At 39.3% G+C, this 16735-nt stretch overlaps 1 protein-coding gene across 1 annotated transcript; it reads right to left on the reverse strand.

Moving 5' to 3' along the window:
• Window positions 1-10444: 10444 nt before the first annotated feature.
• On the reverse strand, window positions 10445-12653 carry atoh1a (atonal bHLH transcription factor 1a). Its single transcript, XM_030738271.1, has 2 exons — window positions 12286-12653; window positions 10445-12048 (listed from the first exon to the last, which is right to left on the reverse strand). Exons 1-2 carry the CDS (start codon window positions 12557-12559, stop codon window positions 11207-11209), a joined length of 1116 nt encoding a protein of 371 aa, XP_030594131.1. The 5' UTR covers window positions 12560-12653; the 3' UTR covers window positions 10445-11206.
• Window positions 12654-16735: the final 4082 nt, after the last annotated feature.

Consider the following 16735-nt stretch of genomic DNA (forward strand, 5'->3'; position numbering starts at 1 on the left):
GCAGAGAAGCAAGACAAGAGCACAAAAAGCACAGGTCAAAATGATCAAGGCAAACAGGAAGGAAGCAAAACTAAGCAGGAAAGAAAGCCAGCCTTCAAAGTAAAACAAGAAACAAGCAAGATAACAATGCAGGCATGAATAATAACACTTAACAGGACGTCAGACTGGGGAACATAGGGGAGCCAAGACATTAGCAAAGGAGACAGAAAGAGAACAGACAGGGAAACACTGACAGAACAAAACTGTTAAAAAAAAAAAAGAGTTGAACCCAAACACAGTATGCAAAATGGAAACTCATATGTAGAATAACCACAAGATAAAAATAAGATTCAAACAGGGGCAAATAGCCTAAATAGTTCCTCATGTCAGAAGAGTTTTTTCCTTTGTCAGTGGAAATGTCCAATCAATGTTGCATTCATCTTGTGAGGGCTGAGAATTGCAGTAATTATGCAACCTGATGAAACTGATGAACTGTATAATTATACACTCACTGGCCACTTTATTACTTACAAGATAGGAAAAAATACACATCCACACCATCCAAAAAGGGGCAATTGTTGAACCAAAAAAAAGGAAACGTGAAAAAGACAAAACAAAAAAACAAACAAAAAAAGCATGTACAGTTTCAAGCACTTGCTCTTCACTTTATTTACAACTGTCCAATTACTTTTTAATAGATATATCTAATAGCCAATCACATGGTAGCAACTCAATGCATTTATGCATGTAGATATCATCAAGGAGTTCAAACCAAACAACAGAATGAGGAAGAAAAGTGATTTAAGTTCATTTGAATGTGGCATAGTTGTTGGAGCGAGAGAAACTGTTGGTCTACTGGGATCCTCCCACACAACCATCTAAAGAGAATGAACAAAAAAACAAACAAAAAAAAAAAGCCAGTGAGCATCAGTTCATTAGCCAGAGGTCAGAGGAGAATGGTCATACTACTTCGATCTGGTAAGAAGGCAACAAAAGCTCTCATTACAACCAAAGTATGCAGAAGAGCAAAATGCAGGACTCGTCTAGCAAAACTGAACTTAAACATGGTTTTATGTGAGGAGAGCCAAGAATAACAAACAGGGCTAAGAGAAACAGAAATTCAATATAAATAACTATAACTAATAACAGGATTTGGAAGACTAACAAACTAAAAATTTAAACAGTAAGCAAACTTAGAAACACAACAAAAACAAAACCAACACAAAATGCTGGGCATACGGCCCAGGACCATGACACCAAAGGCAACAGAGCTCAATCTAATAGAGCACCTTTGGGTGGTGGAATGGGAGAGTCACATCATGGATGCCCAACTCACAAATCTTCAGCAACTGTGTGATGCTATCATGTCAATATGGACCAAAATGTTTCCAGCACCTTGTTAAAGCTATGGCGTGAAAAATTATGACATCTCTGAAGGCAAAAGGAGATTCAACCCAGTACTAGCAAGATTTACTTTAAAAAGTGGCCAATGAGTGTATAATTATATGAATAGCAATTGTGCATTGTGTTCTGCAACAGTAAAATCAATGCAAAAAACAAGTTAAGAAGACCTATCATTATCAGCTCAATTTGTTTTTTTTCACCAGTTGAATGGATGAGTGATGGATGATACTTGGAAAAATGAACACTATGAGCAAACTGATGTTGCTTTCAAAAATACCACTCTTCAGAAAAAGCTGGTTGTGGTTACAGGGCTACCAAAACGTCACACTAATGTCCTGCCATCCCAGCCCACCCTTTTACAGAGACTAAGATTTGACTCTGTGACCTCTATCAGCTTAATGGTGGAAAAATAATGTCTGTAATTATGCATTTTATGCAGAAAGGAGAAGCAAAAATAATGACAGCTTAAAGAGTTCACTAATAATTCTATTGTCAGATTGCATGCTTGTAAACTTACAGACACAGCTACACTGTAAAATTTGACAAGTTGACCTTACTTAAGAAAATCTTGGAAACCGATTGCCCTGAAAAATGTAAGTAAGTATAACTATTAAGTCTTATGTTTGTTTACTTAACATATACTTGTTCAGTGTACTTAAGACCTTGTTGTGTCAACTTCATCGTGTTAAGTTAAATTAACTTAGTTTAGTGAAGTTGTTTCAACTCAGAAATAGCAAGTAAATTGACCTGTTCTAAACTTAGCTACATCAAGTTAGTCCAACTTACATGAACAGTACAGTTTACTTAGTAGACTCTAGGAAACCGATTGCCTTAAATGAATGAAGTAACTACAACAAAACATGATAAGTTCACAAGGTTCAATGTTTTATTTTTAACAAAATACTATCCTTAGCTTCTTAACAAAAGGCCAATGTGGCCACACATGAACAAATACAAAACTAATCACGTTTTTACCCTTCCACAGGGCTCAATAACAGTAATACCAGAAAGATGCTTAAGTAAGCTTACAGGCTGAATGAGCAGCAACTGAAACAGTTTATTTTGAACTCTAACAAGTAGGCACTCTAGCACTGTAACATTTTTTAAAAAAGTGATTTAAGTAGTTATATATGGAGGACAGATTCTGACATACTTGGCAATAAACAGAAATAAATAAATAGCTTGATGAAGTAATTCATGTGCCAAACATTGGATCCAACAAATACAAAATAAGAACTTTACCAACTTATTTGATAATACAGTGCAACAGTGCAAAAAAAAAAAAATCAAATTAAAAGTATGATAGTAAGTTAAAAAAAATATATTAAATGAATACACAATATGAAAAAACATAGAAATACAAGTAATGGCATAAAAAAAGAAACCAGACAGCATCAGTCTCTGAATGAAGTCAAAGGTGCTTTTTAGGACTGTCAGGATGGAGGGCATAGATCAGTCCAAATATGAAGGGCATAGATCAGTCCAAATATGAAGGGCATAGATCAGCCCAAATATGAAGGGCATAGATCAGCCCAAATATGAGACAAACAGCTTGATGGTGGCGTTCAGTGTCAACCATGACAATTGTACCTTCCAGAATGATAACATGCTGGATGGTTCAAGGTGAAGAGCATTCGGACCTGGTTGCTGACTGACTTCAGGAATAACAGGCAATAATCCCACAGGAACCTGGGTGAAGTCTGCCACGGCATCTGAATCCTGTGGATATTAAGAAAAAAAAAAAAAAAAAGAATGGGGTGAAAATCTTGATTTCCAAGTGCAGAATCTCTAACAAACCAAATTGCAATACGTACAAAAGAGACATTGTAGCAGTCTCTTTCATCACCCACGAGGAAAACCGAGAGACATCGCAGGACAGCAGTCCTCATGGCAACAACATCATTGGTCTACAAGAAGGGAAAAACAATAAAAGTAAGCAAAAGCATCTTCTGAAGAACATGAATCACATTCTTCACAATACTGTAAGTGATACAAAATAATTGTTCAGCTCGTTGAGAGCACTTATTTAGTGGAATGCATTGTATTTTTTTCTTCCATGCTTCCATGTCCAGAGCATTATAAGCAAGCAAAGTCGTAAAAAAACAAAGAACGGCTCTCACTGGCCGCTTTTCCACCGACGGGGTTCTGGTGCCAGTATTTGAACCGTTCAGCAGTTTTTCCACTCGAGGCTTGTTCCTGAACATCACATTACCCTCCATGACCGAGTGAAATTAAGGTTACACGAATGTTAGCAGGCCTGGTTTACGCTTACAAACATGCTAACATACTGCATTTGAAATACAGGTAATTAATGTTAAGAGCTCTTATCATGGACAAAACATTAAAGGCTCTCAAGTAAAATACAGTACATGGCAGTTTTAGCTAATATTGGCCCCATAAGCCCATGCTAACATTAACATTAGCATTAATCTGCAAATACGTTTATGCATCATCATGCAAAACTAGCCTGTAACAATACATTGAATAATAAAGTCATACATGACACATAAAAATATAATGAAGATGAACAGCTCACCTTTAGAGAAGATTAGCTTCTTCCAGTGTGTAAGTCCACAGGGTTTCTGGAAGCTTCCCGCACTTCTGTACTGCGCATGTGCACTGCTGAACTCACCCCAGCATTCACTCCAGTAACAAAAATATTCAAGTCCAGTTTACACACTAGAACTTAGTCTTGTACCTTTCTCAGGCTAAACGTGTACATTACTCACATTGCTTGAGTTAACTCAACAGTATAGTGAGACTTAAGTAAAGCACACAAACGTAATTTAAGTAAGAATAGGTATTACCTTTTAGAGTGTACATTTAGTCTGCTGAGGCTGAGGTGCACTGACAGTGTAATCCTATACCATTCTGATCCCAAGACTTTCTCTTTGCATTAATTTGTATTTTAACATGATTTTATTTATGGGTTATGTGGAGAGATTAATCTTTTGTCTCTGCTTATGTGGAATCATGTTGCATGTTCAAAGGTGTAAATTTGATATAAGTGATCAATTATATCAGAAAGATGTGCATGGAGTAACAAGGATACAGAATGGCTAAAAGTTTGTTGTGCGCACAGTTGTTTGCAGTTTAGATCTTTTACCTTCAAACTTTGAACTGACAGAATGACAAAATTTTCACCAGGAGGCACAGTTACATGTTGTTTTTTTGATGAATGTCCATATTTATTCTTTCCCTCTTAATCGCTCTTATTCTGCTTATTGTGGTCTCTCTCTCTCTCTCTTTTTTTTTTGCAAAACTTTTCTTTTATTTTCCTTAATTAATCAGTATTATTATGTGCAAGCCTCGACAGTTCTCCAATTTGGCTTTTTATGTGGCATTAGACAGATTTTGGTCAGATTGATGCAGCCACTACAAATGGTTAATGAGCTAAAAATAAAAATACTTCCATCCAGTGTGTGTCATTCTCCTCTTAGTACTCTTTAAAGCCTTATTTAATTAATTAAGCCTTTTCATGGAAGGATGAAGATTATTCCAAAACAAATGTGGCCACCTTTTAATGTAAATGGAGCCAATGTTTTCTATTCATTAATAATGCTTGGTGATGTATGGCTTTGTGTTATAACATTTACACATTTTTGTGTTGTACACGTGAGTATGGCAGATTGCCAGGAAAGGTTACATCTAGTAAAAATCACTGGTGTCAAGTTAAAGGGTTGGTCACACACTGAAGGAGCTCACACGTGTATCAGAACATACATACACACACCTATGGGATAAACCTAGCTCTTTACATCCACACCTTCACAGACCTCTCATGTTTAAATGTGTGAAAAAGATGACAAGACACCTGCAGCCAAACTGCTTCCTGAGCTTAGAGAGGTTTCCTTTCATGTTTGCAGAGTCAGAGTGGATGTCTCTAAATACAGAATGACTCCACACTGGGCTGGCTGCACACCCTTTGTAATCCAACCCTAGTGGAAATCATAATGTGTGAAAAGGAGTATATTTATACTGAGAAGAATAACAGCACTACAGACACTATATATAGACATAATGGTGCATACACAGCAGTTTTAGTGAAAAGAAAAATGAAAGAAAAAACAAATAAACTAATGAAAAAATTGTCATTTAAAAAATATATTATACTTTTACAAGATTTGGTAGACAGGAACAAAAGTGACAGCATGCAAGAAATTCTAGGAAGTTACCTAAATGACACATGGAAAAATACACTCTCTTTCACAAATAAACACACACAGAACAAAGCTGCACGCACAGATTTACATAGAAAATCCTGTGTGCAAGGATACACACTCAAAGCTTTACATAGTCAAACATGCAAATCTACCACACACACTCCCTCTCTGAGACACAAATACACACACACAAACACACACACACACACACAGCGCCATGTAACTGATTCCACAGGAGCATTGAGCACTGTGGATAATTGGTAGCACCATTGTGCTGCTCTTCAATGAGCTGGTTACCCAAGAAGCCTCATGTTCGTGTTCATGTACATTTGCTTTGAAGGTGGTGGACACAAAGAGGTGAACCCTGCCCAGAACAAAGCCCTGGGAGACCCTGCTTCACCCATAGACGTCTTTCATAGCGAGAACCGCAGAGATAAATGATCTTCTTCCCTGTCATGGTGCGACTGCTTTGGTGTGTTTGTGTGCAGACTGAAATGCTCTAAGGGATGGGTGGCATGCAATCACTGAAGACACAGGATGTATTTTGTCAAAATAGTTTAACACCTCTTTTTACGAGGATGCAAAGGCCTCAGCTCTTAGAACCTTTCAAAATAAAAGGAGAGGTCTTCTTTTAGTAGTTTTGTTCCCCTGTAACAGTTACAGTTCTTTTACAAATGCTTTTTATTTATTTATGTCTGTTTGCACATTCTTCACAGAACCAGGATATTATCTAAACTCAGCCACTTTATGCTTCTTCATTTTATATATATATATATATATATATATATATATATATATATATATATATATATATATATATATATATATATACCACATGAAAATTTACACAGCCCTCCTGTTGTTTAGTACTGTCAAGTTTTTTAGTCTTGCTGAATTCTCTGAAATTTTATACATTTTTAATGCCAATACGGATGGCAGTGTGGATTCAGAATTATACAGAAATGCGAGTGTTTTCTGTGTAAAATGATACACTTTCTTGTCCCTGTCTAAGTACTTAATATGTTTATACTGATGTCTAATTTTGCTAACTCTGATCTAACTGTCCATTGTTCAAGTCTTCCTTAGTTGCTTTGAGTTTTAATTTAACTATACTGTAGTGTATTAAAGATATGCAGCTTTCTGACTGCCTCCACTGATATTATTTTCTAGATGTATGTTGCACACACTGTCTACAAAACAGATTTCTTCTACAGTACAGTAAAATTTAAAATAGATGATTATATATAGACTGACTAACATCCAGACTCATTGACAATGCTAAATAAATACACATAAAATGACATTCCCTGACATATTACCTAAATGATATTCTACCACACTTTAGCTGTACCTCAGTAATCAACACTGAAACCTGTGCACATCTGAATCCAGTGTCATGATGTTTCTGTTTTACCAGTAATTTCACTGTAATATGCCACAAAAGATAACTTTGTTATTCTGTGTCAACACTTCCAATTGAACTCATTAACAATTGATAGCATCACTGAGTTGGAGCATGCAATACAACAGGTGCTCCTTGCATCACAGCTGCATTGTGTGTTTGCTGGTCACTATAGGTTATTCTGCAGTACACGATAATAGGTGACTAATGAAAGGTGGGGTCTTTAGGCTAATTTGAGGGTAAGATCGAATAGATGGAGGGACGCTATTGTTGGGTGTGTGTTAGCCTTTTACAGTTGGTTAAACTGAATAGAAATGAAGTTATTGCAACTTTTGATTACCCTTACTCCCATCCTGTTCCCTGTTGCTGCTCTTCTCTGCTCTCTCATTCCCCCTCCCACTCACTCATTGTTCTTTCTCTATATCTGCCCATGGTGTCCTCACTCACTGCCCTCTCTCTACCTCTCTTTCTCTCTGTCTCTGGGACAGCAGATGGAAACTATGGCCCAGTTCTGCCTTTTGTTCTGGGTCCCCAGAGAGACCAGTGACTTTTTGGACAGCACACAACTCGGCTCCCCATATCTCATACAAAATGCAAGTGCCTTTCTTTTCATTAAAAAGCAAGTCGGGGAATGCACACTTTCTGAATATATTTACCGAAATAAGCATGGCTACACAAGCTTCAAATGCATTGAATGCAGTGCTTGACTAAACACTGTCTATCATCCCAGGACTTCATTGGAACTTTTACAAGGTTGTAATGCATATATATATATATATATATATATATATATATATATATATATATATATATATATATATATATATATATATATATATATATATATATATATATATATATATATATATATGTGTGTGTGTGTGTGTGTGTGTGTGTGTGTGTGTGTGATTTGCTGATTTTATCAGTTTGCACAAAACACAGTATCAGTATAGTTTATGGTTGCATTTCTGAAATTTGTGATATAAAGTTTTGCATGATGCATTTAAATTCCCTATGCTTTATGCATCAGAAAATCTTCACACAGTAGTAAAGACAATGTTCAAAAACTTTTTGAGTTTAAGCCTTAGCCAGAGCCAAATTAAGCTCTGTGTGGTTTTTCTTCTTCTTTTTTTTTTTTGTTTTTCTCCCCCTTTCCTCACAACAGTATCCACACGCGTCAGGGCAGCTCAAGTTCTCCCGAACTCCACCACTCTGTTTTTATTTTTCATAACGACCGTGCTTTAATAATTAATGCGTCTGAAACAGTGAAACCTCAACCTGCCTACCAGCATCCCACCTGTTGGAGAAAGGCTGTTTTTAGCCTGCAACTTTTTTTTTGATATGTTTATCTATTATTTATCTATTATATGGTTATAAAAATACCGCCTATTAGTCGCCGTTATTGTAAACACTCCAGTAGCCAGATATTTGCATCTTGTTGGATCATAAATAAATAAAAATCATTTGTAAAAGCCAGTAAATTATCCAGCGCTACAAAATAACATGAGATGAGAGCATGGTATTATTAGAAGTCGAATCCTGTGGTTTTTGCGGCAAACCAGAAAAGATAGAAATAACAGAAATAGAAACGCCTCTGAAAGCTCAGCGGTTGTGGGTTTCCTGGTGGTGGCTTGGGCCTGCTTATTTGCATAGCCTATCACACATGAATGCTTTAAAAAATAAACAAAACCAGGTTTGCTTAAATATAACACGTCGGGCGCCCCCTTCTTTGTTGTGCAATATGCGTGGATATCGTTTACAGCTAGTCTCGTTTCATTTTTATTTATCTGATTCAGACATCAAGTAGAATAACAAGAAGTTTCAGTGATTCCTCGAACCCGATCGCACACCAGAATTTGAATACTTATTATGACCTCATTATATGGAGTCATGTGCTAAACTCTGCAGGGGCTGTTAACACAGAAGTTGAGTGTCACTGGTCGAGCTCTTCAGTATCCATTTTAAAATGTTTTCGAAACTTGATCTCGTTTCACCGCAAAACGAACTCGGTTCAAATTGCTGTCCGATCATACGCAGCTCGGCCTGCATAAATTCTTTTAATAATTTAACACAGCATCCTTATTATATTCCCTTTTATTCCCTGCCTTCAAGAGGCGAGCACAGGGGCGCAGACCGTGATTGGCTCAAAACAGTGGGTGGGAGACAGAGCAATGACAGGCAGCAAACAGGTTGCTCAGTTTCATGAATAATTTCGAAGGTGACCATACTTTTTTCCTCTACCAGGCACCTTTATCCACCAGGGTTTTTAAGCATTGTAGACAGTAAATAGCCCGATGAAGGGGAGGAGACGGCGACTAATTTCAGCTTGAGTCATGCCGCAGGACAGGTTGCCAGAGCCTGTGAGAGGAGGGCGTGCGTGCGTTCCACGAGCGTGTTTGTCTAAGTTGATGGAGAGAAATAAAGGAAAAGAAAGAAGTGGAGGCGAGGAGGTGTACACGTGTGTCTGTGCGTGCGTGCGTGCATGTGTGTGTGCAGGCTTTTCTTTAGTGGTGAAAGTGTGTTCCCTCTCCAGTCAGGTCCTCGGGGACACGGTGGGGACCCGCGAGCGCTCACCAGCTGACAGAGCGTGCTTCACTGAGGCCATCCAACACCTCGGCCCACGAGCCTGCCAACAATAGCCTGAAATTAATGCACATTCCCCATTAACGAATCTGATATTCACCAAATGGGCAGCATGGCAACAGTTCAGGGAAGAAGAAAAAAAAAAAAGCCAGCGCGGAGAAGTTTGTTGCAAGGAAGCAACATAGTGAAATTAATTAATGCAAACTTTTTTGTGGGTCGGAGAAGTCGCAAACTGCAACTTACAGTTTATAGCGCACACGGTGTGCTAGGCCAGGGGGCGCGTGCATCTGCAACATATGGCGAACGAGCGCGTGTTGGACACGTTTCAAGTCCCTGTTCGTTTACGATACATTACATAAGAGAAGATCAAATATTAAAAGCTTCTTAATTAAACATAAATGCCTGTTTAGGCTTGAGGCAGCCCAGTTTTTCCACGCAACTTTGTCGAAAAAGCTGCCATACATGTTGGATTATTTGAGTTCGAGTAATTCATAAAGCTTATATAATTAAAAACTAATATATATCCAGTTTGTTATGATGGACTCAAAATTCGTTAATACGCAATATATGCAATTACAAAAAAAATTTGGTGCTATTTTACTTTGCCTCTATTTATAAAACCTATTATACAACTGTACTCAACAAAAGGCTAAAAACAAGTCTACTTTAGTCCAAGGTTTGCTATCACAGACCTATTATTGTTTTTATGTTTTTGTTATTATAGAAACAATAGTTGATGAAACATAATCGTTTTTAAGAGTTTATTGCGGTTATAACCTACAGAGACTAAAGGTTCACAGAAACAGAGACATGACATTTTCGTTTGCTTTTTAATTTCCAAAATGAAATTAACATGACTAAGAATGGCAAATAATCCCCCCCCCCCCCGGAACTTTAACTATAAAAATCAAATCACATGGAACATATGCTATGAGCAATAAATACAACAACATTTCTCAACCAGTGAAAGAAAAAGGACACACAAGCTGATATGAGGATACAAAATTAAAATATAAAAGAAGGCAGCAATGATGGCTACATTAAATAGGCTATTTGTATGAAGTTGGCAGTACTACACTAGCAAACAAAGCAAACCCCTATAGTTAATGGTGTGAAAACAAAACAACAAAAAAGTCGTATTTCTGAAGCCTCTGGCTCGTATAGTTTAAAGTGCACATCATGAACTTTTTAAGTCGCAAAACAAAATTCATTATACAAACAAATGATCGATTAAAAACATAAATCACAACAAAAACTCATATCATAGCTACAAAAAATGTCTTTACATTATCAAATATAAGCAATTATCAATAAAGTTATGATTTCTGTGGAAGACAGCTTTTTGGTTGGAGTGACGTGGGAAATACCCGTGGCAGTGCTGCGCGCGACATGGCAGAGGGGTCTTCCAGCCACGTCTCCATGGAGACTGAAAATTATAGGATAGACATTTATTGGCAGAATCGAATTAGGCCTTACTCACATTAAAAAATATCTTTAAACCATGTAACAAGTTAAATTAAACATAACTTTTTTTTTTTTGCAAAGAACAAGAATTCCTCTTAAAATTGCATTTCGTCAACAACAGACTATAGCTATGATTGACACGTTTTATGGACATTATTTTATTGTAGGCTATAGAGAAACTTTGCTGTACTGTGTGTATTTATTTAGAAATTTAGAAACTAATTGTGCGGTGATGGTGTGCGGGCAGCTTAAGTTCTGAGAGATCATCTTCTTCACTTGAATGAAGCTCCATTGCTATTTCATCCGAGTCACTGAAGTGGGAGTGCGGGGAAAACTCTCCGTCGCTCCGGGGAGACGCTTTCCTTCCGTTTACGAACTGCGAACTGCCTGCCCGAACGGATGTCGAAGGAGAGGGCGAACACTTCGATTCTTCGACTCTAGTGGAAAACGAACTTTGGTCGAAGGAGGAACGGAAAGGCACCCCGCTGATGTGAACAGGTAAGCTGCTACCTGAGACGGGCGCAGCGTCCGCTGTTCTGCATGTTGTAGGGGACTGGGAGGCACTGTCCTTCGCTCCGTCGTAAACAGCGGTGGTTGAGAGCATAATGTCACACTTTGGCGAGTTGTTATTGCTGGAGATGTCGTTATTGCTGCTGCTGCTGCTGCTGCTGGAGGAGGACACCGGACCTTGGAGAAGCTCAGCGAGGGCGTTGATGTAAATCTGCGCCATCTGCAGAGTTTCGTATTTTGAGAGCTTCTTGTCATTGTCAAACGCTGGGATGACGCTGCGCAGCTCATCAAACGCGTGGTTAAGCCCGTGCATTCGCCTCCTTTCCCGCGCGTTCGCGGCTACTCTCCTTTGCTTTTGGATCCCGTTGACAGGTTTGCTGGAAGGGGCTCTCTGTCTCATGGAGGCCTCCTCTTCGGGCCCGGTGACTGAGCCTTTAAGACGGCACAACTCCCTGACTTTGAGCGAAGAAGAGGTGAGGCTCTTGGCAGGTTTTCTGTAGCTTGGAGGGCTGGGATGGCCTGAGGAGCCCGGGGAGCCACTCTCTGAAAAATAAAAACAGAAATTTAGCTGATTTGAAAAAATAACACAAAATGAAAAAAAAATAAAACAAAATAAAACATTTCCTGTGCAAAACATTATACTTTATATAAAAGCAGCGCTCCTTCTGCTCATTAAGTTAAATTACCACAGCAAATCCCTGTTGCCAGTTGCATGTGGTGGTTCTTGGAAAATTAATCGAATAGTTGCCCAAAGTGGTATGCGTTTGCAGCGTTCCTCACCGTGGTAGGAGCCGGTACTCGGACATGGCGAGTGCCGCAGGTAGTCAGGTGAAGTGGCGTGTGCCGCGCAGGTGCCAGAAGTAGGAGCCAGCCAGGCGCGTGGGTCACTGTCGCTGTCCACGAGCGTCAGCCCAGGTTCGTAGCGGGACTCCTCGAACTGTTGCTTCCCTCCCCTCTCCATCTCACTCGGGCTCCCGCAATTCTGCTGCCGCGAGTGGGAAGCCGGCATCTCACGTGCTTCTTTGCTCCAGTCCTCCACAGATAGGACATCCATGATTCCAAAAAACTCTTTCCTAACAATATTGGGGGAAAAGTTCTTGGAGGCACGCACAGCTATGTTGTCGCACTGTGTGAATATGACCGTCGCGTGCGAGACTCCTTCTCTGGTGTCTCAAGGCGCGGCGTCGGTTTAAAAAGCGGCACGCGTCTGGAAGCCCCCCTCCTCGCGCCGGTCGCGTGTTGACGTCCAATGAGAAGTCTCGGTAAAGCCCGAGAGAGGTGATTATGACCCCCCGAAGCTGGACTGTTTATGATAACGTTACAATTTAAGGGGCTGTTTAACGCAAGGGAGATAAGGGGAACCTCCCACAGGACGCACGTGCAAGTGAGGACGGTTTTAGGTAAGGAGCGTGGACAGCGCGAGACGCGCGTAGGACAGAAAACCTACCTGCTTACATCTCAGGAATAACACAGTGGGGAGAAAGAAGCAAATGGCAAGGTTCAAATGGTTAATTTGCAACCCTCAGCTGTATCGCACTGGAAGTACTCAGTTAATTAATTCAATGTTTTCCACTGTAAAACCAAACTACTGAATTTCATCAATGACGCAAAGCAAGACTAAGTAGCAGAACTACACAAAGTTGAGAAAGAAAAGTCTGTGGGCAGATAGATTAAGCTTGACCAAAAGCCACTTTTTTTGGGGGGGGGGGGGGGGGGGGGGGGGTGGAAAAGAGAAAAAAAAGTAGCGGTTCCTGGGGCTCGCGCGCTCATTGTCAATTCATTCATTCTAAAATCATCTCCAGTTTCCATTTTTCTTTTGTAGCGGCTCTAAAACCTTTTGATCCAGCTCTCGGAACCGCCCTGTCGGTAAAAAGGGCTTCACAGGGAACGGAAACATGAGCAGGGGTCTTGCACTCAACGCTGTTTCCGTACTGACACAAGTGGCGCGCAGTTGCAACACACACACACACACACACACACACACACACACACACACACACACACACACACACACGACCGTGTTATTGCCAAACTTTACAATGTGTATTATTAGATAGGCAAACAATTTTTAAAGCTACAGTCTGAAAAATTAATTGGAAGAAAATTGTTGCTCTTAAGAGAATCACCTTCAGTCTGCTTATCAAAGTAGCCATGCTTACTGAGATACAAACTTTAGGCACCTGGCAAATGAGCAAGAGGCTAATTGTTGGTTGGAAATGGGCTCAGCACAGAAAGATAGCGCCTCGGCCTATATGATAGAGAAGATCAGTGTAGGGACACAGGGGTAGTGATCAAGGGATGCAAGACTGAATGTGGCTACGACCCCAACCAAGCCCCACCATGCTGTTAATATCAAATAATCTAACAAAAAACCAAACAAGGTGGAAAGCTTCAAAACAAATTAAGGCAGTATTAATCCATGAACAGTATACTCCGGTATATACAAGTTTAAAAAAAAAAATCATATAATTTTGCATTTTCAAACCGAATCCATGGGACTCCCACAAGATATAGCTTGGGATTGTGGGAAGGAACCCCATAATTTCAGATATAATCCAACATCAGTCTTTTCAATTTTTTATTCATGTATTCATCATGTGGATGTCTTGCGGGCTAGAGGTCTGGCGCCGAGCGTTCGCCCCCTCTTCCCACCTACAAGCCCCCCACCCCCCCACCCCCCATCTAACGGGCTGTGCTGGGCTCCTGAAGCTACCGACAGGTTGGATATTGTAGCTGGCGATTATTAAAGTGTCGCAGCCACAATGGAGACTCTATGTTCCATTGGTCACGCCTGGGGGGCTCCTCGAGGGAGAGTGGCGGGCTCCCATTCCAGTGCGCGAGAGGAGTCTGCGTGCTGCCCCTTCTCATTCCCATCTCCCTGGAGACAGGGGCGCGACGGGCACGAGACTGGAGTGAGGGGAGCTGGACAGGGATTTCAAAACGTATCTGTGGACTTTCCTAAATCCACTTAATCCTTCTAGATCTGAAATAGTTTGGGATGAAGTCATTTTCTAAATTTGTAACTTTAAAATAGGAAACAACGGGAAAAATTAAGATCTCGAAATGATTACGTTTACTTCAATGGAAAATACTCATGTTTTCATTTTAACTCATCCACCTTTAGTTGCTGCTGCCTTGGAGATCAACATTTTACCTACAGTGTATAAGTAGGCTGTATTAAACTGTTATATAGTTGAACATAGCCTCTGACTGTCTTTCTGCATTATAGCTGCATATCTGGAGCTATAATGCAGTCACAAGCAGTAATATACACAGAACTTTTTGATAGTATAGTAGCTTACAGTTTGACCTTAACAGGCCCAATCGTCAGTAAATTATATATATGCCTAAATTATTTTCTTGAAGTTTCTCAAAATATGTAGATATCTACCACAGTTTATATTTTTGTGCCTAATATATCAGAACAGTTTTAATGAAAAAACAAACAAATAAACAAGAAGCCAGAGTGGTTTACAGCCTAGGTTTACTCTCCAAAGGGATGAAAATCAGTGGTTAAGTCTAAATTAAGGAGCTTACAGTGACCTCAGGATTTTAGCTTGCTGTGGCTCAGCTGTGTTCATCACTGTCTTCCATTAATTTTCATTAGTTCTGGAAATGCCCAACCGCCATTCATCTTGTCACTAAGTGCAAACTGAGTAAGTTCAGAGCGAGAGAGACTTGTGGGAGCTATGTAGTGCCACTATCTGGTTCACAAAGGCTATTGCAGTGTAATGCTCCAGTGAACTTGACAGCAGTCGTCCTCAGCAGGATCTCTATCCAGCTGTTAACAGCAGTATACGGGCCTTTGAAGGGATAGCCTATGGGAAAAACACAAAAGCTTAGCTCAGGCTTGAACTTCACATCTATTTCACACATGAAATCATCTCACAAAACATTTGCACCCAGTTTTTTCTTGATGCTGGTAGGTTTCATCCCAGTATTCAGACCAACTTAGCAGTAAAATTGGAAACAACGCATGAAAACAGTGAAAAGTGCTGGTGATTTGAACTCTTCAGATGCTTCTAATTTAAGGTTATGTAGAGAATGACATGTTTAGGGCAGTGTTTCTTAACCTGTGGTGGGGCTTAGAGCTGCTGCCAAGTGGAGCATGGCCTTCCAGTTAAAAAAAAAAAGAAAAAAAAAAAGAAAGAAAAATAGGAAAAAAGATATGGAGTGACACTGCATTAAATTATTTTTTCGTTTGCTGATGTGATTGTGCCCACCTTTACTTCACTACCACTACCACTGAGATTTCATTTGGGTGTTTTTATATTGCAAAAAAACTGATGAAATTTGCGTGGTGTGGGACTTCTGAAGGGGCACCAGAATAAGTTTGAGAAGAGCTGTTTAACCTGTGTCATGCTGTAAAATAAACCCATTATTCACATTTTTTTTTTACAAGCGCATGTAACATAATACAACTTCCTGTTTAAAGAGGAAGCTTAGTTTATACATATCAGGTCTGTCTAATCACAAATATCTAGGAGAAACTATAAATGCATCGCAAACAGGAGCTCAGGTCTCAGGAGGTTAAAGTGAGGTGTGCGCTCCTTTAATCGACTAATTATTCACAAATTGTTGTATTTTTTTATGTTGAAGGTTGAAGTGTGGAATTTACTTTGATGGTTGTCCACATTAGCAAAGACAACAAATACCATCCCACTGTAGAAAACCTGTTTATTAGACAAATTATACACAGAAAGCTTTGCCACTTGTAACAGAGGCCCCAGTTTGTTCGGTTTTTGAATAATATGCAACACATACAACAAAATAGGCCTATATTAAATACTGTACATCATAAAGTTTTGAAAATTATCAAGTAAATCCTGTAGTTCTATGTATGAAATTAAAAATGTTAACAGATAGCAAAACAGCAAGTTTGTGCATGCTTTCTTTTTAGTGAACTTGCCACTTTTTGTTATTTAGCTAGCAAATAATAAAATGAACTCAGGATGACATGAGAAAAACAAACAGTTTGTGTGTTTATGTTTACCGTGGGCAGGACAAGGGGAAAGCCAAATGCAGCAATGCGACTGCTCAACTCAACACCAAAGCCCAACATGATATACTCTTTTCTTTTTGTTAAACAAAAATAGCATCAACATGTAAAATATACATTTTTATAATGTCTCTTTCATTTATACTAAATAAAATTTTTTAAACGTCTGTGTCCTATTTGTCATTCAATAGCCATACTGTAGCCTAATATAAGAAAAGAATGCCTAAGAAC

This window comes from Archocentrus centrarchus, chromosome 9 (assembly GCF_007364275.1).
Source record: "Archocentrus centrarchus isolate MPI-CPG fArcCen1 chromosome 9, fArcCen1, whole genome shotgun sequence".
In the NCBI taxonomy this organism is placed as follows: domain Eukaryota; kingdom Metazoa; phylum Chordata; class Actinopteri; order Cichliformes; family Cichlidae; genus Archocentrus; species Archocentrus centrarchus.